Here is a 24,356-nt window from a genome sequence, read left to right as displayed (position 1 = left end):
TAGTAAAGGCTATGTATTCAGCTGGGGGCTGATATTAGTAGCCTGGGAAGCTCCGTGGGTATTACCCCCTTCCCAGGCTTCAAACATCTGCCCCAGCCGTCTGCTTAACCTCCGCTAGAGCCTAAAATTAAGGGGAACCCCACGCCAATTTTTTTAATAATAAATCCTTTATTTTAATACTAAATGACAAGTACAGTAACCAACACTGTCACTGTACTTCATATATATGTGACTGACATGTTTCTATCTATCTAATCTATGTGTGAAGCTCTATTCTGTCTGTTATAAATTGTCGGGTACCGCTGCTGAATTGCCGGCCGGCTTTTTTAAAGAGACGGTGCATGAAAACACTATTATTTTTTTTGATAAATCCTTTACGCTAAATGACAAGTACAGTAAGCAACACTGTCACTGTACTTCGTATATATGTGGCTGACATGTTTCTATCTATCTAATCTATGTGTGAAGCTCTATTCTGTCTGTTATAAATTGTCGGGTACCGCTGCTGAATTGCCGGCCGGCTTTTTTAAAGAGACGGTGCATGAAAACACTATTATTTTTTTTGATAAATCCTTTACGCTAAATGACAAGTACAGTAAGCAGCACTTTCACTGTACTTCGTATATATGTGGCTGACATGTTTATATCTATCTAATCTATGTGTGAAGCTCTATTCTTTCGGTTCTAAATTGTCGGGTACAGGTGTATGCCGCTGCTGAATTGCCGGCTTTTCATGTTTCACTGTTGGCACTGTTCCCATCGATTTGGGCAATCACTGTAATGCCACAACCACCATGGCTGTGGCATTACAGTGAGTGGCAGACAATCCCTGCATGATTGGTGCTCTAAATAGCGCCAGACATGCAGGACACGCTTTTGGTGCACGAACAGTTATCGAACATAACCTCGAACAGCCGAATTTTTTGCAAATCGTTCGGGTTCGTCGAACAACTCGAACACCGCCCAAAACAGCTCGAATTTGAGATTGGCGAACAGTTCTAGTCGAACACCGCTCATCTCTAGTCTTAAGTTGGATTTAACAAAAAATACACACTCCTCCACCTTTTCTGTCCTTTCTAAACGTAGTGTAACCCTCTACGTTTGTCACCCAGTCATGGCTTTTGTCCAGCCAGGTTTCCGTTACACCCACCACATCGTAATCTGTGGCTGACATAAGAGTCTCCATTCATTTTCTTTGCAAGACTTCTTAAATTGGCCAGCAGACATTTAATACTATTAGCACTTTTATTACTCCAAGGCTAAGTGCCCACGATATAAAAATGCTGCGGATTTTTCCTGAGTGTTTCCGCATCTCCATGGCAGAAAAAATGAATGCGGATTTTACATGCGTTTTTCCTGCCAGGTAGAAGTGTTTGTGAAGCGTTTTTCACATGCGATTTCGCATGCGGGTTGTCAAGCACTTTCCAAGTGATTTTAGCATCACTTGGAAAAGTGCTTGACAACTTGGTCACACTATATAAATCCATGCAACCGGCATGGATTTATGTTGTGTGACCAAGTTACTATGCTATAAACACCAATGAATCAAATGGGCCAAATTAACCTATGAAAACACCAAAATAAATGAAGGCAAAGAGACAACTATAAGACCCGAAGTTGAAAAAATGCCAATACTTTAATGAAATACATATTAAAAATTACATATAATAATCATAAAAACAAGACACACCACAGATGAAAAAATGGTGGGATGCCTGGACCCATTGTGTATATAAGCTAAAGGCTATGTCATCCAAATAACCAGCATAAATACATCATTGGTAATCAATATAAAACATGATAAAATATCACGAGCAACAGAGAAAGAGGTGTATGTATAAATATATTTATCACAAAGAATAATAACAATCCAAAATTAATGATAATAGGTATATCAATGCCCAAAAGGACGAAGCATTTCCTGTGCGAAACGCGCGTCGGGTGCGTGGGGGGTGCTTGGACCTCTGACCTGAGCTCATTGGTAACTATGGTTATATCTTATTTTTGTGTATAGTCCTTTTGGGCATTGATATATCTGTATATGTGATTGTATTGGGATATTGGATCAACAGAGGTTATTTACCTATTATCATTAATTTTGGATTGTTATTATTCTTTATGATAAATATATTTATACATACACCTCTTTCTCTGTTGCTCGTGATATTTTATCATGTTTTATATTGATTACCAATGATGTATTTATGCTGGTTATTTGGATGACATAGCCTTTAGCTTATATACACTATGGGTCCAGGCATCCCACCATTTTTTCATCTGTGGTGTGTCTTGTTTTTATGATTATTATATGTAATTTTTAATATGTATTTCATTAAAGTATTGGCATTTTTTCAACTTCGGGTCTTATAGTTGTCTCTTTGCCTTCATTTATTTTGGTGTTTTTACAAGTTACGATGCTGCAAATGCAGCATCAATAGTAAAAAAAAAAAAAAAAGAATAAAAATGGTGAAAAATAAAAAAAAAACCATTATACTCACCTTCCGATGGCCCCCGGTCTCCTTCTCCGGTGTCTTCGGCGGCTCGCGGTGGTGTAAAAGGACCTTCCATGACGTCATTTAGTCATGTGACAGGTATTTTGGGGGTGATAGACTCCCTTTTTCAATGGTCAGTGACGTTTTAAAAAACATATTTATTAGATTGCCTGGGTAGCCACAGTCAAAAGTGTAATATATTTTCATTGTAAGTAAAAAATTGCTACCTCCTGAGCAAATTGCTGTCAGCTGCCTGTTGTCAAGAAATATTTACAGACAAGCAGAACATATTACATGAAGCATAGTCCTTACAGGTCTGATGCTGTTTCCTCCTCTCTCAGACACAGGAGACACAGGAACTCTGGCTGCTCAGTCTCAGCACAGAAGGAAAACTGCTGCACTTTTATTAGGCTTGGATCTGTCTATGATTATTTCACTTGTCATGTTCAATCGTCTGCTGGGTTTTCATAGCAGATTAGCTGTGTAATTCTAAATCAGGCTTGTTTCCAATGTCTTCCATTTCCCTGCTCACATTTATCCAGCTTGCCTCTTGATGTTCTCCTTTTCACTCCTCCACTTTTGTGTTTTGTGAAGTGGGAAAACTAGGTTACAGATGTGCTCACTCTGAAACAGCCAGATATAGATGCATGTTCTTTTATGTGTATATTCACACTATAAAAAAACATGTATAGATAATGCAATGCATTGTGGGATATAAGAGAAGGTAATCAGCAGCGCATACTGCGGCCAGGCTAAGCAGTCACAGCAAATGGCCCTCGGACTTCAGACAAAAAAAGAATTCCCAGTGGGTTAGGCGTATGAACAACTTGGAGGATTGTGCATTTACAGTGGTGTGTAAAAGTGTTTGCCCCCTTCCTGATTTCTTATTCTTTTGCATGTTTGTCACACTTAGATGTTTCAGATCATAAAACAAATGAAAATACTAGACAAAGATAACACAAGTAATCACAAAATGCAGTTTTTAAAAGGAAGGACTTTATTATTAAGGGAAAAATAAATCTAAACCTGCAGGGCCCAGCGTGAAAAAGTGATTGCCCCCCCCCCCTTAAAACATAAATTAACTGTGATTTATCACATCTGTGGGAAGCGGAGTTCAATTTCCCTAGCCACACACAGGCCTGATTACTGCCACCCCTGCTCTCAATCAAGATATCACTTAAAAATGACCTGCCTGACAAAGTGAAGTAGACCAAAAGATCCTCAAAAGCTAGACATCATGCTGTGATCCAAAGAAATTCAGGAACAAATGAGAAACCAAGTAATTGAGATCTATCAGTCTGGAAAAGATTATAAAGCCATTTCTAAAGCTTTGGACTCCAGCAAATCACAGTGAGAGCCATTATCCACAAATGACGAACACATGAAACAGTGGTGAACCTTCCCAGGAGTGGCCGTCCTACCAAAATTACCCCAAGAGCGCAGCGACGACTCATCCAAGAGGTCACAAAATCCCACAACATCAAAAGAACTGTAGGCTTCACTTCCCTTAGTTAAGAGCAGTGTTCATGACTTCACCATCAGAAAGAGACTAGGGAAAACTGTCATGCATGGCAGAGTTCCAAGATGAAAACCACTGCTGAGCAAAAAGAACATAAAGGCTCGTCTCAGTTTAGCCAGAAAACATTTTGATAATCACCAAGACTTTTGGGAGAATACTCTGTCGACTGACGAGATAAAAGTTGAACTTTTTGGAAGGCATATGTCTCATTAAATCTTGCGTAGAAGTAACACAGTATTTCAGAAAAGGAACATCATACCAACAGTAAAATATGGTGGTGGTAGTGTGATGGCCTGGGGCCTGTAAAAGACTCATTGCCAGTTATCACAAACGCTTCATTGCAGTTGTTGCTACTAAGCGCGGCCCAACCAGTTATTAGGTTTAGGGGGAATCATTTTTTCACACAGGACCCTGTAGGTTTGGATTTCTTTATCGTGTAATAATAAAAACCATTCATTGTCTTATCTTTGTCTTAAATTTAAATTTGCTTTCTGATCTGAAACATACAAGTGTGACAAACCTGCAAAAGAATAAGAAATCAGGAAGGGGGCAAACACTTTTTCACACTACTGTATATTACATTTTTATCTCTATGACTGGGGCAAAGATAAGAACTCATATAAAGTCTTGTAGACAAAGGTGTTCTTTTCCTTCAACAAAATGTAAGCAAACCCTGCGGGCAATGGTTAAAGATGTTGTCTAGTTTAATTTTTTGTTTAGACCATTGGCTCCTTGTACATAAAAACGACACCTCCTGCGTGCTTACGTTAGCCATTGCTCTCCACTGCAGCCAATCACTGGGCTCAGCAGTCTGGTACCATCTACATCGGCATCACTGAGCCCAATGATTGGCAGCAGCAATCACAAAATGGCTACATGACATCTCAAGCGCAACCATGAAAACAAAGACTGAAGGCAACAACCATGAGCCGGCCAGGCCCAGGATCGGTAGTAAGTGCAGATGAATTTGTTATTTTTTTTTATCTACAAGAAGCAAATGGAATTAAAAAAAATTAACTGGACAATCACATGGAAATCAATCACTAGGTTGTTGCTATGTAATACGAAAGCATCATGATGTAGAGGCAGAGGCAGTGATTCCAGCGATGTGTCACTTACTGGGCTGCTTGCTGTCATTTTGATACAATCACAGTTTTCTCTCCTGCAGATCTAGCTGAGCTGTGTATAACCCCGCCCACTTGGTGGCTTTCTGTGTACACTGTATATTGACAGAAAGCTGTTAATCAGTGCTGGGGGCGTGGTTGGACCAAGAGGCAGGAGCCATGTAGTCCTCTAGTGATAATTTAATGCTGATAAAACACTGTTTGTATTGAAACAACATTACACAGCCCAGGAAGTGACACATCGCTGGAATCAGGCTCTCTGCCCCTACATCATGCTGCTCTCAGATTACACAGCAAAAACCTGCTGACGGACTCCCTTTAAGGGAATAAAAGACTGAATCTCAGCAGCATGAAAGAATATAATACAGAAACATATCCTTTATTTCTCCAGCCTTGCTGGTCATCTTACAATATCATCATGGTAATATAAAAGAAAAATATCTTCTAAGCGGTCATTCAAGTAGAAAGCACAAAGAGAAACTGCTGTAAATCCGGATCACTCTTTAATTCATGGGTAAAGAAAAACAGAGTTATCAGGACACAGAGAGTAGACATGGCGGCATAGAACAGTACACCAGCATCCGGTACAGAAGCGTCCTATACATCCTGTGCACACAAGGACGGAAGATTTGTCTTTAGTATATCTGGCGGCCTATAGGTATTTGTGCTTCATAAGTTCTACAGGATCAAGAAATACAAAGAGGACGATAAATATCGGAATGTTCTCATCACTGACGGAAATAGGGAAAACATCCTACAATAAGAAGCAGGCAGGGAACATACGGACGGGATAAACAGTCAGATCAACACAATACATCCTTAGAACATAAATTAAATAATTTAATGAAATGTTAATTTCTTACTTAAAATGCAATGGAAATGTCAGTATTAGCGATTGCTACAGACAGTGGGAAATGGCTCCACGTCCCTTGGTTTCAACCAGCTGCCAACCCAAAAAATGTATGGAGATACTTTGCCGAAAATACTTGATAACCACAATATAAGCAAGTCCTTATGACTACTCCCATAACTAATAATATATTAGTAAAAAGGGCCTTTTTCTTTGGTTTTTGCCACTCCACATTTTAGAAGTAATAACCTTAATTTTATCTATAGTAATCGTATGAGGCTTTATTTTAATTATGTAGGAGGATTTTTTTCCGCACCATTTAAGGGTACAAATACATTTTTATTATAGTTATCGTATTTTTAGGACTGTAAGATGCACTTTTTTCCTCCAAAAGTTTGGAGGAAAGTGGGGGGTGCGTCTTATAGTCTGGATATACCTGATGTGGCTGGTGGGGGAGCGACAGCGGAGCGGGTCACAGAGACAGTAGCAGGCTGCTGCGGCTAACACTGTGCCCGCTGTTAAAGACTGGTCCCCACACCCATGGGAGTGGAGAGTAGTGAATATTAATTTTCTTTAATAGAGGGCACGGTGTTAGCCCAGCGGCAGCTTTCTGCAGCGGCCGGGTGATCACGTGTGCCCACTATTAAAGAGAATGAATATTCACTACTCTCCACTCCCATGGGCGTGGGGAGCAGTGAATATTCATTTTCTTTAACAACGGGCACACGTGATCGCCGAGCAGCTGCAGAAGCCGGCGGCTGCGGCTAACACCATGCCCACTATTAAAGAAAATGAATATTCACTGCTCTCCACTTCAATAGTCCGGGCGCGGAAAGCAGTGAATATTCCAGCAGCTGATCTCAGCGTGTGGGAATGCATGGCAGTAACATCGTGCGCGGCTTACACGGTGAGATCAGCTGCTGGCAGCAGAACAAGACGCAGCACTGAAGCACAAGGAAGGTGAGTAGTATTGTTTATTTTTTTTTTTGCGTGTGCAGTCTGTTGGGGGCCATGCATACCAGGATGGGGATGAGGGGGCCATGCATACCAAGATGGGGATGAGGGGGCCATGCATACCAAGATGGGGATCATGGGGGCCATGCATTACCAGGATGGGGACCAGGGGAGCAATGCATTACCAGGATGGGGATCAGGGGGGCCATGCATACCAGGATGGGGATGAGGGGGCCATGCATACCAAGATGGGCGTGGGGAACCCTGTATGCCACGATGTGGGTGCCATGCATACCAGGATGGTGGTGCCATGCATACCAGGATGGGGATGAGGGGGCCATGCATTCCAGGATTAGGATGGGGGCCATGTATACCTGGATTGGGGGACATATATACCAGGATGGGTATCATATATATGTGGTTTGGGAAATATATATCAGGGTGGGTGGGGAGCATATATACCAGGATGGGGACATATATATATCAGGATGGGGGATATTAGTACAGAATTGTGATTGTGCCACATTATCCTTATAACAGTGTCAGCAGCAGACCCCCTCCCCATAACAGTTTAACATGACCACAATTTTTGCTTCAATTTTTTTTCTATTTTCCTCCTCTAAAACCTGGGTGCGTCTTATAGTCTGAAAAATACGGTATATTATGTAATTTATATAATTAGTTATTTTGACGAGAAAATTAGCCTTTTTTTTTTTAGGGAAGGGGACTTTGTTCACATGTAAACTAAATATCCTGTGGAGTAAATTATTCAGATTTTTACAGTTAATAAGGTATTTTATTTCTTAAGGTTTACCTGTAAATCTGCAGAAAAATCAAGTAAAATGAAAAAAAAAAAAAAAAATCAGTATACTCCTTATTCCAATTTTCTACTATTACCATATTAAGGTGTCCCTGGATCATCGCTGGTCTCAGTTTAATGGTCTCCAGCAAAAAAACATATTGCCAATAAGGGTTCAGGAAGACTTTGGCATGGCAGTGACAGAAGTTTAATAAGGTAAGTAGTCAGATTTTTTTTTTTATTATTATTATTTCAGACAATTAAAGGGATATTCCCATTTCCAATATCCTATCCCAATATGTAGTAGATACAATAGTAATAATACTAGCAAATACCTCCAATTAGAAATGTAGTATAGTTCTTCTGATTCGCTATGTCTCTTACACCATGTGCAGGGCATTGCAGGACCTTAGGTATCCATGGTTACGAGTACGACCACTGATATAGTGACAGTTAATTAGTTGCTAGTAGTTGTTATTGTATCTACTACATATTGGGATCATGGAGATGGGAATACCCCTTTAACTTTTTGGTATTTTCTGCAATCCGCACTAATGTGGACAATCTGCGCTAAGGTGGACACTGCCTAATACTTTGTTAAGGAATTGTTCAGAAGGTACCTACCAAATATTTTAGCCAAATATTGCTCTACGTAAGTGGTTGACTGCTCCAGGTTGTGCGAAATAATTGGTCCATCATCCCTTGTTTGCAAACATTGCAACATGTCCACACACATTAACATAAAATGTACGACAAAGCCACCGCCATTTCTTCACCATACAAATACCAATATTAAAATGTCCAAAACCTCTAACCAATGAAATGTCCAGATTTTCATTGAATTAGCATTTTTTCCAGCATGTTGTAAAGTATTTCAAGTCAGGCCCTTACACACACATGGTATATCTTTGGAAGCTGGACGTACGTAGTCACGACCCCTGGTCATCTGTGGACTGAACACTTTCAGACTTGCACTCGCTCATTGAAGGTTCATCCAGTTCAGGAGATGCAGAATAGTCATTTTTTCTGTCCGAACCATTTTCGAGCACAATGTTCTCCAAACTATCATCAACCGTTTCTTGAGTTACATCCAAACTGGATGGCGATAAAAGCTCCTCTTCTAGTTTTTCGGTGTGTTCTGGACTGGACAATGGAGTATCAAAAGTATCCAGAGGAGGTGGATCTTCTGCAATAGTGTGGCCTCCTCCAGAACTTCTTATGTGGTTTTCCTCCATCTCAACAGAAGCCAGTTCCTCAGCCAGGTCAATAATTTGCTCCCCAGATTTATCCAAATCCTTTTGCTCTGAGCATAGAAGAGGTATTAGAGGATGAAGATACATGTTCTTGTAATTATGACCGAGTGGATGTTGGGAGTTCTCCAGTAACTGATTGGATTTCTTTTTGGTTGGCATGCCCACATCAGTAGGACATCTCTCCACGTCAGGCTGCCTGCGTGCTACACACACAAAAAAAATCTATTAAATACTAACCACCACCAGATCTTAATTTTTTTCTCATAGCCAGGATTTCCATGTACAGTGGAGGTCCCCATATAAGAAGCCTCCTTAGACAAAGCCTTAGGAATGCAACATGTCCATCAGATCACAGCCCTCTCATTGTAGACAGCTTCTTTTTATAGGTTTTTGAACAACTTTGTGGGGTCAAGGAAATAATTTAAAACCACATCATGTCATTACCTTCATAGATCAGAGGTTTGTGGCAAGGTACGTCAGTAAAAGTCATCATCGGTGACTTTGGTCTCTGTGTAGTTGGCATTGTTGGATCATGTAATGATATTGTGTCCCGCCCACCTACAAACATAATACAAGTATATTCAGATAAAAAATATATACATATATTTGCCCCCCCTTCCCAAGATGAAAAATAAAATATGTTGTTCACTTAATGAAGTAAAAGGGTGATAATGGATGAAGGGATCATCCTCCATGGTTGCGATGCTCAACCTCAATGTTGTGATCCCAACATGCTCTTAAAAGGGGACAACCCCTTTCAGAAACACTTTTCCTATAAGATCTATTAGTACTCAATAAAGAAACTTGGTTTCACTCTACCTCTTCAAGTCCATTGACAAGTCTCCACCGACGCCTGTTATTGTCTGCAGCGCTGACGTCATGTCGACAACCAATCAGTGAGATCAGAAGCTCTGAGCGGCTCGAGAAGTCTACATAGACGGAACAGCTAAGCTCAGTGATTGCCTGCAGTGATGTCGATGTGAAACAATAAAAGACACAGGCCGCACCGGTGGCGACTCAGTGCTGGACCCTGGGAGGGTAAGTAAAGCACAGTTGTTTTCTTTTACTACTAACACAACTTATATGAAAAGCTTTTCTAAAAGGGGCCAACCTAAAAGTCTAAATTGTGTTAAGAAGTTCATACAGGATTAGAAGAACGTGGCTTCTATCTGCCGAAGACAATGCAACTGCTGACAACAGATGATGTGTTGTGGCTTGACTCTATCCACTTCTATGGAACAGAACTCTAATTCGAGATACAGCATATGGACCATGGAGGTGCTACTTTTAGAAATAAAACAGTAATTTTGTCTAACAACCCCTTTAGGATCAGTTTTAATTCTGGGAAAGTGAAATAACCTAGTGGTTACATTTCCGGATATCTGTGACATTCACCACCTTACCTAGCAGAGTTATATTATCTCTCTATGCCGCTTACCAGCGAGCACCGCAAAAAAGGAAAATATCTCATACTGGTGGGATAAGGGGCAAATCTTCACTAATTATGGCCAGTGTAGACTAAATGGCATTATGGGACCTGATGTTACTAATCATGTATGACATCTGTACACACTGCATGTAGCGGTCATCTATGAGAACATTCATAAGTACAAGTATGGATAGAAGTGATAGATAACAATGCACATGGTGGACACAGGACACAGTTATACCAAGGTACCTTACATTGCACACCTCAGCTGCTGCAGAACACTTGGGCGCCAAGAAAAAGGAGTTTCATGCCAGGTAGTCACTGGCATGAAGGCGGTTGTTCTGCAGTAACTGAGCTGTGTTAACCTGGCTGCTGAAAACCCTAGAAGGTAGCGGGCAATATGAATTCAGAAAAATAGATGAAGGACGTCTATTTCAGGCGGATTCCACCTGAAAAAGCACAAAATAAACAATGTACAGCAATGTAAAAATGACTTGCTGTGCACATGGTGTTCAGTCTTTTGGTACGGCTTTTAACCGCTTCAGCATTTGGAACCTTTAAAGCGGTTAAAGAGGTTGTCCACTACTTGGACAACCTCTTCTGAATATCTATATTTCCCGAAGTAAAATTAAAACACTTTTACTCATCTCGGACCTCATAACAGTGTCACGCAATCCCTGGGGACAATCAGCGCTGGCTTCACTCTTCTTTCCTTTGGACAATTCAAGATATCAGAGGAAGTGACAGCTGCAGCTGATCTCTCACTTCCTGCACATGAGAGTGAAACCAGGGCTGATAGGCCACAGAGATTAGGTGACATTGTTATGAGCCCTGGGAGAGATAGTGCCGATTCTGCTGGAACAGTGCCGGCATCGGAGGAGAGTATAGGTGTTATCTTACTGGGGGGGGGGGGGGGGGGACATAGGGATTCAAAAGGGGTTGACCAAGTAGTGGATAATCCCTTTAAAAGAAGTAACCTGTTCATGTTTCGGGCGGCTTCCTTTGTGAATAAAGGGAGTGTTAGCTAAAAATCGAAAACTTTTATTGTATATAAAATTGTAAAAAACCACATGTAAGACAACACAAAGATATACACCAGTACTGAGTGACCAGAAAAGCGCATAGTAAGAGATAACAAAAGTATTAATCTATATGTCAGAGAGGTTCAGTTATAAACCTATATCTGACACAAGTAAATCAGACAAATATCAAAACCCATATTATGACTTACATGTATAAAAAGTGGACAGCAAATAGAAAAGGTAGATGAAGAATCTCCATATCTTTCATAGTAAGGTAAATTTAAATATAAATACGTATCTAACCTAAAAAAAAAAGACTTCATAAAATATCCACAAAAACCCGTATGTATGGTATGGTGACCTCATTTAGGTGCAGCTCATTATGGGTAAGGGTAACATATATGGACAAGTCTATATGGGATATATAACGCTCCCCCTTTTCTGACCGCTGCGTCTCCTATACTGGCATTTATTTTTGCTTACAACTTACCAATATTGAAGAGACAATCGGCTTATACATTCGGGTTTTGGGGGATATTAGAAATAATCTTTTTATTTAGGTTAGATACACGTTTACATTTAAATTTACCTTACTATGAAAGATACGGGGATTCTTCATCTACCTTTTCCATTTGCTATCCACTTTTTAATACAAGTCGATGATAATGTGGGTTTTGATATTTGTGTGATTTACTTGTGTCAGATAGATACGTTTCTGACATATAGATTAATACTTTTGTTATCTCTTACTATGCGCTTTTCTGGTCACTCGTTCATAGGAGATCATGATTTATGCTACATATAGAAGGGCTGAAGCACTGCTATGTGTTGAACAGGCAATCAGACGATCACAGCTTCAAGTCTCTTAAGGGGACTATTGAAGCCAGTAAAAAAAAATGTTTTTAAAAATATTAAAAAAACATTCAATTCACCACCATTTTGCCCCATTCAAAATAAAACCAAAAAAATTAAAAAAAAGTACACATATTTGGTATCGCTGTGTTCAGAAATGCCCAATCTATCAAAATAGAAAGTAAATGAATCCAATCAGTAAACGGCGTAATGAGAAAAAAAGCAAAACGCCAGATTTTTTTTGGTCGCCACAACATTGCAATAAGATGCAATAACAGGCGATTAAAACATCATATATACTATAAAATGGTATCAATAAAAATGTCAGCTCGGTGCACAAAAAATAAGCCCTCAACCGGCCTCAGATCCTGAAAAATAGAGATGCTATGGGTCTCGGAAAATGCCGACATTTTTTTTCTTACAAATATAGCATTTTTCTTTCACCACTTAAATGAAAAAGAACCTATATATACATGTTTGGTATCTACGACCTCATAATGACAGTTTTAGTATTTAGTGAACATGGTAAATAAAAAAAAAAATAAAAAATTGTGGAATTTCACTTTTTTTGCAATTTCACCAGTACACGATATGATAAAATGAATGGTGTTATTCAAAAGGACAACTCGTCTAGCAAAAAACAAGTCCTCATACGGCCATATTAACAGAAAAATACAGTGCTCAAAAAAATAAAGGGAACACTTAAACAACAGAATATAACTCCAAGTAAATCAAACTTCTGTGAAATCAAACTGTCCACTTAGGAAGCAACACTGATTGACAATCAATTTCACATGCTGTTGTGCAAATGGAATAGACAATAGATAGAAATTATTGGCAATTATCAAGACACCCTCAATAAAGGAGTGGTTCTGCAAGTGGGGACCACAGACCACATCTCAGTACCAATGCTTTCTGGCTGATGTTTTGGTCACTTTTGAATGTTGGTTGTGCTTTCACACTCGTGGTAGCACGAGACGAACTCTACAACCCACAGAAGTTGCTCAGGTAGTGTAGCTCATCCAGGATGGCACATCAATGCGGGCAGTGGCAAGAAGGTTTGCTGTGTCTGTCAGCGTAGTGTCCAGAGGCTGGAGGCGCTACCAGAAGACAGGCCAGTACACCAGGAGATATGGAGGGGGCCGTAGAAGGGCAACAACCCAGCAGCAGGACCGCTACCTCTGCCTTTGTGTAAGGAGGAGGAGGAGCACTGCCAGAGCCCTGCAAAATGACCTCCAGCAGACCACAAACGTGCATGTGTCTGCACAAACGGATAGAAACCGACTCCATGAGGGTGGTATGAGGGCCCGACGTCCACAGATGGGGGTTGTGCTCACAGTCCAACACCGTACAGGACGCTTGGCATTTGCCACAGAACACTAGGATTGGCAAAGTCGCCACTGGCGTCCTGTGTTCTTCACGGATGAAAGCAGGTTCACACTGAGCACATGTGACAGAGTCTGGAGACGCCGTGGAGAGCGATCTGCTGCCTGCAACATCCTTCAGCATGACCGGTTTGGCAGTGGGTCAGTAATGGTGTGGGGTGGCATTTCTTTGGAGGGCCACACAGCCCTCCATGTGCTCGCCAGAGGTAGCCTGACTGCCATGAGGTACAGAGATGAGATCTTGAGACCCATTGTGAGACCATATACTGGTGCGGTTGGCCCTGGGTTCCTCCTAATGCAGGACAATGCCAGACCTCATGTGGCTGGAGTGTGTCAGCAGTTCCTGCAAGATGAAGGCATTGAAGCTATGGACTGGCCCGACCGTTCCCCAGACCTGAATCCGATTGAGCACATCTGGGACATCATATCTCGCTCTATCCACCAACGTCACGTTGCACCACAGACTGTCCAGGAGTTGGCGGATGCTTTAGTCCAGGTCTGGGAGGAGATCCCACAGGAGACCATCCGCAACCTCATCAGGAGCATGCCCAGGCGTTGTAGGGAGGTCATACAGGCACGTGGAGGCCACACACAATACTGAGCCTCATTTTGACCTGTTTTAAGGACATTACATCAAAGTTGGATCAGCCTGTAGTGTGTTTTTCCACTTTAATTTTGGGGGTGACTCCAATTTCCAGGTCTCCATTGGTTAATAAATTTGATTTCCATTGATGATTTTTGTGTGACTTTGTTGTCAGCACATTCAACTTTGTACAGAACAAAGTATTCAATGAGAATATTTCATTCATTCAGATCTAGGATGTGTTATTTGAGTGTTCCCTTTATTTTTTTGAGCAGTGTATAAAAGGTATGGCTCTGGGAAGAAGGGGAGCAAAAAATGAAAACGGAAAATCGCAAGGTCGTGAAGGGATTAAAGTATAGGGAAAAAACCTCCAGGATCGCAAAGAACTACATGAAGACAGCCAGCTTTTTCCTGAAGCGACTTCGCCTAGGAAAACCTTGGTGGCTCTGCCGGCGTCTGAAGGACTTTGTATGTACATTCTCCCAGGTAGAAAAACTTGCTGCGGTCAGCTCGAGAACTCGCACTCACCAGATTTATTTTCTAGCAAGACTCAACCTCAAACCTAAAACTGAGACAAACATGGAAGTGGAATAAACAAGTCCAGACATCAATTCAATGAAGATTCTGTGATAAACCTCTAAAAGTTCATCTTGAAGTGCTTTACATGAAATTGAAAGAGATTTCAAGAGATCAGAAAGAATGATGAAGAAAATGACAATCTTTATGTGCGGAAAAGTTGACACACAGTCTACAGTATAGGACGCTGAGGTCGCCTTCCCACGTGCTATTATGATGCCAGGAGTGGAACATAAAAGGTAAGAATATTGGAAAGAGTCTTCTCACTTTTTTAATTTACTACTAGTTTTGGTTTTAACACCTACATAAATAAATTCCACCAAAATAGTAGAAGTGAAAAAGTCCTCATTAAGGTGTTTCCATAAAATATTGTCATGAAGGGTGAGGAGACCTGCACATTCAGAGGATTATTGTCAGATACGTATAATAATTCTCCATCACTTTGACAATAAAAAACTTTTTCTATCAGTGTCAGAACCACTCTAACTACAACCAAAGATTCAGACGATTAATAAAAAGTTTCTTAATGGTATTGTGCATTATACATTTACACACAGTGGGGAAAATAACTATTTGATACACTGCCGATTTTGCAAGTTTTCCCACCTACAAAGAATGGAGAGGTCTGTAATTTTTATCGTTGGTACACTTCACCTGTGAGACAGAATCTAAAAATAAAAAACAGAAAATCACATTGTATGATTTTTAAATAATTACCATAAATTGCATTTTATTGCATGAAATAAGTATTTGATCACCTAACAACCAGCAAGAATTCTGGCTCTTGCAGACCTGTTGGCTTTTCTTTAAGAAGCACTCCTACTCTGCACTCACTACCTGTATTAATTGCACCTTTTTGAACTAGTTACTAGTGATAAGCGAGTATGCTATGTTAACCCTTTCGGCGAGCATGCCCGGGTGCTCGCCGAGTATCTTCAGCAGTGCTCGGTGTTATGTTTTCGTCACTCAGTGCTCATGATTGGCGACTGTTTGACAGCTTTAATACATGTGAGGAATGCCTAAGAAACAGGCATTCCTCTCATGCATTAAAGCTGTCAAACAGTCGCAAATCATGCACACAGTGCGACTAAAACAGGAGATCCGAGCACGCTGAAGATACTCGGGAAACACCCGAGTATGCTCGTAAATCTCAAGTAACAAGCATGCTCGCTCATCACTACTAGTTACCTGTATAAAAGACATCTGCCCACATAATCAATCACACTCCAACCTCTCCACCATGGCCAAGACCAAAGAGCTGTCTAAAGACACCAGGGACAAAATTGTAGACCTGCACAAGGCTGGGATGAGCTACAGGACAATATGCAAGCAACTTGTTGAGAAGGCAACAACTGTTGGCACAAGTATTAGAAAATGAAAGAAACACAAGATTACTGTCAATCTTCCTCGGTCTGGGGTTCCATGCAACATCTCGCCTCATGGGGTAAGGATGATTCTGAGAAAGGACAGGAATCAGCTCAGAACTACAAGGGAGGACCTGGTCAATAGCCTCAAGAGAGCTGGGACCATAGTCTCAAACATTACCGTTAGTAACACACTACGCCATCATGGATTAAAATCCTGCAGGGCACGCAAGGTCCCCTTGCTCACGCCAGCACATGTCAGGCCTGTTTGATATTCGCCAATGACCATCTGGATGATCCAGAGGAGGCATGGGAGAAGGTCATGTGGTCAGATGAGACCAAAATAGAACCTTTTTGGTATTAACTCCACTCGCCGTGTTTGGAGGAAGAAGAAGGATGAGTACAATCCCAAGAACACCATCTCAACCATGAAGCTTGGTGGGGGAAACATCATACTTTGGGGGTGCTTTTCTGCAAAGGGGACAGGATGACTGCACCATATTGAAGGGAGAATGGATGGGGCATTGCTTCGCAAGATTTTGTCCAACAACATCCTTCCCTCAGTAAAAGCATTGAAGATGGGTCATGGCTCAGTCTTCCAGCAAAGCAATGACCCAAAACATATAGCCAAGGCAACTAAGGAGTGGCTCTGTAAGAAGCATTTCAAGGTCCTGGAGTGGCCTAGAATGTCTCCAGATCTGAACCCAAAATAAAATCTTTGGAGGAAGCTGAAACTCAATGTTGCCATTGACAGCCCAGAAAATCTGGAAGATCTGTAGAGACGTGTGGGCCAAAATCCCTGCAGCACTGTGTGCAAACTTGGTCAAGAACTACAGGAAACGTCTGACCTCTGTAATTGCAAAGAAAGGTTTCTGTACCAAATATTAAGTTCTGTTTATCTAGTGTATCAAATACTTATTTCATGCAATAAAATGCAAATTAATTATGTAAAAATCATACAATGTGATTTTCTGGACTTTTTTTTTTTTTTTTTTTAAGATTCTGTCTCTCACAGGTGAAGTGTGATAAAAATTACAGACCTCTCCATTCTTTGTAGGTGGGAAAACTTGCAAAATCGGCAATGTATCAAATACTTATTTTCCCCACTGTAAGCATTCCTTGTTGGCCCCTTGAATGTCCTTTATCCAAAGCTGAATGTTTATAGAGTTTTACGGAGCGTTTGACAGCGTAAAGTGAGGCGGCTTAATGATGGATGGTGAGGTTACTGAACATTAATGTAACATATTCTGTACTTGAGATTTCTCAACGTGAAGCCCAGAGGAGCCGTCTGCTTGTTCCCAAATGCCGACTTCATCTGTTATATTCTAGTCTACACATCTATCCTGACTCCTACCGCGATGAAACAAGCATTTTGTAGGTTTTCGTAAAAGGAAAAAAATGAAATGTAATTATTAAAGACAATGAAAGTTACAATATATCGGACTAATCCCAGGAAAAACAATGAAACTGTATCATGATCTCAATCTAAAATATATGGAAATGGCGAAGAAACATAGAATCAGTGTTATCTGAAGAGGTTGTTCTCTCCATTGAAGTCTATGGGGGGTAACAGAGACAGTCGCTTAAGTGTGCAGAAATGGGGTTAAGTGGCCTATTTTCCCAAAAGATATTTGGGAAGTCTCAGAAGATATTTTATAAATGGTCGCTGTGATATGTAACAGAAGCCTTCAAAGTCACACATGTAGCCCCTGTAAAATGTGATACATGGAAGTGAGTGTATCAACCATATTATTTATTTTCTTTTTTTGCTATTGAAAGCTAAATACTGATAAATATTCTTTTTTTCCCTAACCTGTTTTTATTTATTGATAGTAGTCTGTTTTAATCTATTTTGTGTAAAGGATTATGGGGAAGATTGAGAGTTTTCTAATTTAGAGATATGCTTTGCTGCAGCCACATTGACCTTAAGGTCCCCATATAAATTAGGCTGAAACTACCGATATCAGCAGGTTCGGCCAATGGTCTACTGTGTATGGGGACCTCCCGACTCTCTGATTTAAGACTGCCAATCCTTTTGTTCTGGGCAACCTAAGCAGCCGTCAGAGAAGTCTGATAGCAGCTCTTACGTCTCCTCTGTACGGGATTGTCAGGCAAGATAGCTGCCAGCCAAACAATCGGCTTAACCTACAACATTTCGATTTTTTTTCCAACACATGAAAAATTAAGAGAACCAGCTCCGAAAAATTCTTTAAAAAAATGTCTATGGAAACATAAAAACATTTACACAAAAAGTTCTCTTTGATTCCCGTTACTAAAAATTACTGAAGTGCTGGAGCTCAGATAACATTTACAAAGCTAAGGTGGGCATACACATGCATGTTCAGTTTAGCTGATTGTGGATATGTCATTAACGAGGAGCACGGAATAAGCTTCTGTTAGATACTTCAGGTGGTGGCTTATCTTCCGCATTTTCCCCAGGATTTGCCAAAAAGTTGGCACACTCACCCAAATGATAGGTTCACCCGTTAATTTAGTGCATGAGAATCTTAAGCGCAATCCCACCAGGTACACCAAACAACAAAGAGTTGTAAACCCAGGTAGGGGTAAGGTGTCCCGAGTGGCACTAGCAGTCATAGCAATACAGTAGACAATATCAGATACAAAGTATAATAATAAGTAAAAGTATTCACCCACCAAACACCCGACGCGAGTTTCACAAATGCTTTGTCAGGGGTGGTTGATGAAGAATTTATGAAACGCGCGTCAGGCATTTGATGCGTATGAGTATTTTTACTAATTACACTTTGTGTCTTATACTGTCTGCTATGTTTATCTGTAGGCTGTACTGTATATAACTCTTCTATGGCCATTTGTATATGGTCATAGGTATTGGGTGACTATGTTAGAATCATTAATATATACGTTATTTAATATTATATTATATATATCACCCTGTGATTGAGAATTTTCATATTACTGGGATTCCTACAATGGCTCATCCACCAAATTGTCCTTGTGTCTGTACTTTGGTATTTTTACTATATGTTAATATTTTGTATTCAATAAAATTAACTAATTTGTAATTAATTACTGTTAGACCAAAGGTAAAGTAACTGGTTAATAAGCCCACACATAGAGTAGATATGCAGGCAAAATGATGCTCCCCATGAGTACAATGACCTTTCACGTAAAAAAAAAATCTATGTAACTCTGCCAAACTCTGAAACTCTGGAAAAGTTAGCTCTTATAATAATTTCTGCCACATGTTCTAGTTTTCCTAAGCAAAATGAGAAAGTCCCAGATTTCATCAACAAATGAGCTTCAACACCAGGATTTCCAGAAAAACTCATTATTATTATTAGAGATTTTTTTTACTTCATTTTCCAAATATGATCATGGTGAACAACCATCTTTCCTGAATTTCTGTGCACACCAAGAAAAATGTTTTACAGCCAGTAGCTTTACTGTAACATAGGCCATTGGTCCTTGGTTCCCTTGGATACCCCCAAAAAATTTGAATAGAATGTGATTAAAAAGTTGGATGTAACCCAAAAGACCAAAAAAAATAAAATAAACGACCACTTGCCCTACAAAAAACCAACACAGCTCCATCAACAGAAAAACAAAAGGATTTTTTAACAAATTTTTTAATTTTGCAAGTAGTCAAATTAAGAAAAAAAAAAGCAAAAAAAACCCCAACTTCTATAAATCCGTTATCTTAGCTCCATATTCACACTGAGCTGCAGAATCAAGTCATTGATACTGCATAGTAAACACTGCTAAAACAACTCTCAAAAAAAATATGGTGGAATTATTTTTTTGTTGTTGTTTTTTTCACCCCAATTACTATTTTTTCCCCTGTTTTTCAGTTGTTCTGCGCAATATATAGTAAAGCGAATGGTGTCATAAAAGCTACAACTCGTCCTACAAAAAACGAAGCCTCATACGGGTAAGCAAAAATTAAAAAAAAAAAAAGCAAAAAACATGGCTGATAGAAAAAAAGGGAAGAGAAAGAAAGAAGGTACAAGAATAAAAATGGGCCTCGATGGGAAAGGATTAACAATTGATTTAAACAAAGGGTTAATTTCCTTTAAAATCTGATATAAAAATAATGCGTGCCACGCTCCATAGAGCCTGTCTACGAGAATAGGTCACCAGAGCGGTTTGTGTGACGTCAGTAACATGTATCTTGTGGTACAATATTAGGCCGTGGTCAGAGGGCCACTGAACATTGGGTATTTAATATGTTACTTATGGAGCAACATTTCTATTGCAAATAAAAATGGGAAATCTTGCAGTTTTCACACTGGCCACTGGGGCATTTTTAGACTCTAACTTGTTGTTGTTTCGGGAATTTACACATGTACATTAGCCACAATGGACAGACCCCATATTTGTATTGAAGCATCTAATGAGCGTGTGCAAGGTTACTGTGAAAGGAGGGGGAGCAGGTGAGCTATGACGGCACCGTCACCTATTGTAAGTGGTAGATACTGAGTTATCAGAAGTGTATAGAGGGGTTAACTGTCATTGTAATCCTGCCTCTGCTGATAAGGAAACTGCTGAAAACTGTTTGTGTAACAACACAAAGTAGGAGTCTAAAATAGCCCTAGTGGCCAGTATGAAAATTGCAAGATTACTCATTTTGTTCTTTAATAAAGTTCATGGTATGAAAACAAATGTTTAAAATACATGTAACAGAAAAAAACAGATTTAACCAATAGGTCATTTTCTGAAGACACATTGCCCTTAATGGGGTGGTCCAGGCTCGGGGGTTCAAGTCTGCAGTTACTCTAAGTGACTGCAGACTTGTGAATCCTACAATGTGCAGTGTGCGCACTGTCAGGATGCTCTGGTACGGCGCCGGAAAAGATTTGGAAAGGGAGGGAGGGAGGAAGGAAAGGGAGGGTGGTAGGAATGGAAGGAAGAAAGAAAATAAAAGAAAGAAAGAGAGAGAATGAAAGAAAGAACGAAAGAAAGAGAGAGAAAAAAAACAAAAAAAAGAGGGAGGAATGGAGAGAGAGAAGGAAGGAGGGAAAGAAAGAACAAGAGAGAAGGAGAGAACAAGATAGAGAAGGAGAGAGAGAGAAAAAGATAGAAAGGAAGAAATAGAAAAAGAAAGAGGGAGAGAGCGAGAGAGAGAAGGAGGAAGGGAGCGAGAGAGTTAGAAAGAACGAAGGGGAGAAAGCGAGAAAGAAATGGAAATAGAATGAGAAAGAGAAAAGAGAGAAAAAGAGAAAGAAGGAAAAAGAAAGAAAAAGGGAGTGTGAGAGTGAGAGTGAGAAGGAGGAAAGAAGGGAAAAGGAGAGATAGAAAGAAAGAAAGAAAGAAGAAGAGAGGAGAGAAAGAAGAAGAGAAAGATAGATATAAAGAAAGAATCGAGAGAACAAGAAGGAGAGAAAGAAAAGGGAGAAAGAGTAAAAGAGAAAGAAAAAAGAAGGAAAGAGAGGTAGAAAGAGTGAGAATGAAAGAGAAAAAGAGAGAGAGAGAAAGAAAGAATGTGAGACAGAGAGACACCATTGAGGCCATGATTCCTAATCGGGTGTATAACAATAGGTTTGCTAAACGAAACCACCCCTTTAATGACACCAGCCTCCACCAAGGTGAGTAAGAAAACAGAGTCTATAATAAATATATATATAAATCACAGAACGTACGCCCAAATCCCACAGACACATTGTAGCTGAGGCCTTAATGAAGCAGAAAAGGGAGGAAAAGAAAGAGAGTGATCAGTAACAGCAAACAGGTAACATCATCACAGTCCACAGTGCCGGGGAGAAGATCACACATGAAGGCGTCATCCCGCTAACTGCCTGCAGGAGTTGTACATACATGTTCAGACGTGGCAGATTTGTTGCAGAAATTTCTACCACTGTTCCATTCATGCTGCAGAAAGTGCTACAAGGAATATAGAGACCTTGCGCTGTTCTCACTAAATGGTCTTTTTAGCGGCTCTTTCCTCTGGCTACTAAACCTTCATTTCCCTTGATGACGTTCATTAAAGGGGTTTTCTGGCTTCGGAAAACCTTTGTTCCCTGGCTGCATTTTTTTAAAAACAACAAACGCCACTATTCTCACCCTCCCCAGATCCACGGCTGTGCCTGTTATTGACTGCAGTGCTGACATAACAATGAAAGTGCTGCAGCCAATTAATCAGCTCAGCGCTGTCAACGTGACATCAGTGCTGCAGGCAGCAACAGACACTGGTAGCAGCAGTGGAGACTCAGCGTTGGACCTGAGGAGGGTGAGTAAAGCACAGTTTGTTTGTTTTTCTCAAACAAACTGCAGCTAGGAAAAAAGGGCTTTTCAGGAACAGAAAAGCCTTTAACCTTTAGGCTGGGGCTACACACGGTGACATGTGTGGTTCAACAGCAATTCGAAGACGAGTCACTTGTCCAAAAACATTTGTGCAACTCGTCTACCATTTGTGGCCATACGGCAATTTTAGATATGCGATTTTGCTTTAAAAACCAACTATATTGCAGAAGAGTCACATTTAAGTCACAGTTGCACGCATTCCGCTTTGAATTCGTGTGTGAATTGCAACCAGAGACAAAAAATTCAACACATTCAAAAACATTTGAAATTCACGTGAATGTGACACCATAGGAAATCATTAGATGTGATCTCCGTGTCATCAGACGTGTGCAGCCATAGCCTTCTTATGCACGTGTACAAAGATTGTCGACAACAGGACCTGCTTACTGATGGTCTCCACACAGCAACATTTTTTTGCTTTATGTAAACCGGATGTAATAAATATATATATATGAGTGTATTATCTTTATATTACCAAGAGAATAACTACATCTTGCATCCGTTAATCACATGGGCAATGTTGGTTAAAAATGACAAGAAATACAAAAAGACCCATAGAAGGATGACTGTGAATGTAATATAAGGCCACATACAATCAGACTGATGCCCTGATAATTACTCTAATGTCTGAGTTTTTACAGGGTGAGATATTTGCTATATACAGTGGTGTTCGAAAGTTTTTGAAACCTTCAGAATTTTCCCAATTTCTGTATAAATTTGACCTAAAACCACATCAGATTTTCACACAAGTACTTAAAAGTAGATACAGAAAACGAAACAAAACAAATGAGTCGAAAATATTAGACTTTGTCATTTTTAATTGACGAAAATGATCCAATATTGCGCCTGTGAGTAGCAAAAGTATATGAACCTTAAAGCCCCCGTCTCACATAGCGAGATCGCTGCTGTGTCACGGTTTTGGTGACGCAACAGCGACCTCACCAGCCATGTCGCTATGTGTGACACTTTGCAACGATCAGGCCCCTGCTGTGAGGTCGCTGATCGCTGCAAAGTGTCCTGGACCATTTTTTGGTCGTTGCTCTCCCGCTGGTCAGCACACATCGCTGTGTGTGACCAGAGGGACCAACGATCTGGCTGGTAACCATGATAAACATCGGGTTTCTAGGGGCACACGCGCACCTAGTAACCCGCTGTTTATCATGGTTACGAGCCTGCTAAAGTGAGCGGTAACCTCCCGCTCACCGTAGCAGAGTGGTAACCATGATAAACAGCGGGTTACTAGGTGCGCGTGTGCCCCTAGTAACCCGATGTTTACCATAGTTACCAGCCTGCTCCTGCTTCAGCAGGCTCGTAACCAGGAGCAGGACATCGTGGAAAGAATCTGCCTGTTTGACAGCTCACCAGCGACCACATAGCGACGCAGCAACGATCCCTGACAGGTCGTATCGTTGTCGGGATCGTTGCAGCGTCGCTAAGTGTGACGGGGCCTTTAGGATCAGCAGATAATTTGAAGGTGAAATTAGAGTCAAGTGTTTTAAATCAATGGGATAACAATTAGGTGTGAAAAGGCGACCTGTTTTATTTAAAGATCAGGGATCTACCAAAGTCTGAGCTTCACAACACAAGTTTGTGGAAGTGTATCATGGCATGAACAAAGGAGATTTCTGAGGACCTTAGGAGAAGAGTGGTTGATGCTCATCAAGCTCTCTAAACGGTTTGGACTCCACCGATTCACAGTCAGATTATGTAAAAATTAAGAAAATTCAAGACCATCATTAGCTTCCGCAGGAGTCTTCAACCAACAAAGATTACTCCAAAAGTAAGCTATATAATAGTTTGCGTTGTCACAAAGGAACCCAAGGTAACCTCTAAGGAACTAAAGGCCTCTCTCACATTAGCTAATGTAAATGTTCA

The 24,356-nt window shown here is 40.4% G+C and overlaps 1 protein-coding gene across 4 annotated transcripts in view; it reads right to left on the bottom strand.

Moving 5' to 3' along the window:
• Nucleotides 1–5,493: 5,493 nt before the first annotated feature.
• Nucleotides 5,494–24,356, bottom strand: part of CCDC149 (coiled-coil domain containing 149) — a 92,327-nt gene continuing 73,464 nt past the window's right edge. For 3 of the 4 annotated variants that reach the window (XM_073646740.1, XM_073646732.1, XM_073646759.1), the window contains 3 exons: nt 21,821–21,853; nt 9,436–9,549; nt 5,494–9,194 (listed from right to left, as the gene is read on the bottom strand). In XM_073646740.1, the coding sequence (XP_073502841.1) occupies nt 8,668–9,194; nt 9,436–9,549; nt 21,821–21,853 (674 nt within the window). In that variant the 3' untranslated portion in view covers nt 5,494–8,667. The remainder of the gene's footprint in view (nt 9,195–9,435; nt 9,550–21,820; nt 21,854–24,356) is intronic. The other variant, XM_073646749.1, reaches the window with a different exon arrangement.

This window comes from Phyllobates terribilis, unplaced genomic scaffold (assembly GCF_046119375.1).
Source record: "Phyllobates terribilis strain yellow unplaced genomic scaffold, ASM4611937v1 Scaffold_1__5_contigs__length_1240528914, whole genome shotgun sequence".
Lineage (NCBI taxonomy): Eukaryota > Metazoa > Chordata > Amphibia > Anura > Dendrobatidae > Phyllobates > Phyllobates terribilis.
Note: the sequence above shows the minus strand (reverse complement) of the source record. Positions and strands in the feature narration are given on the sequence as shown.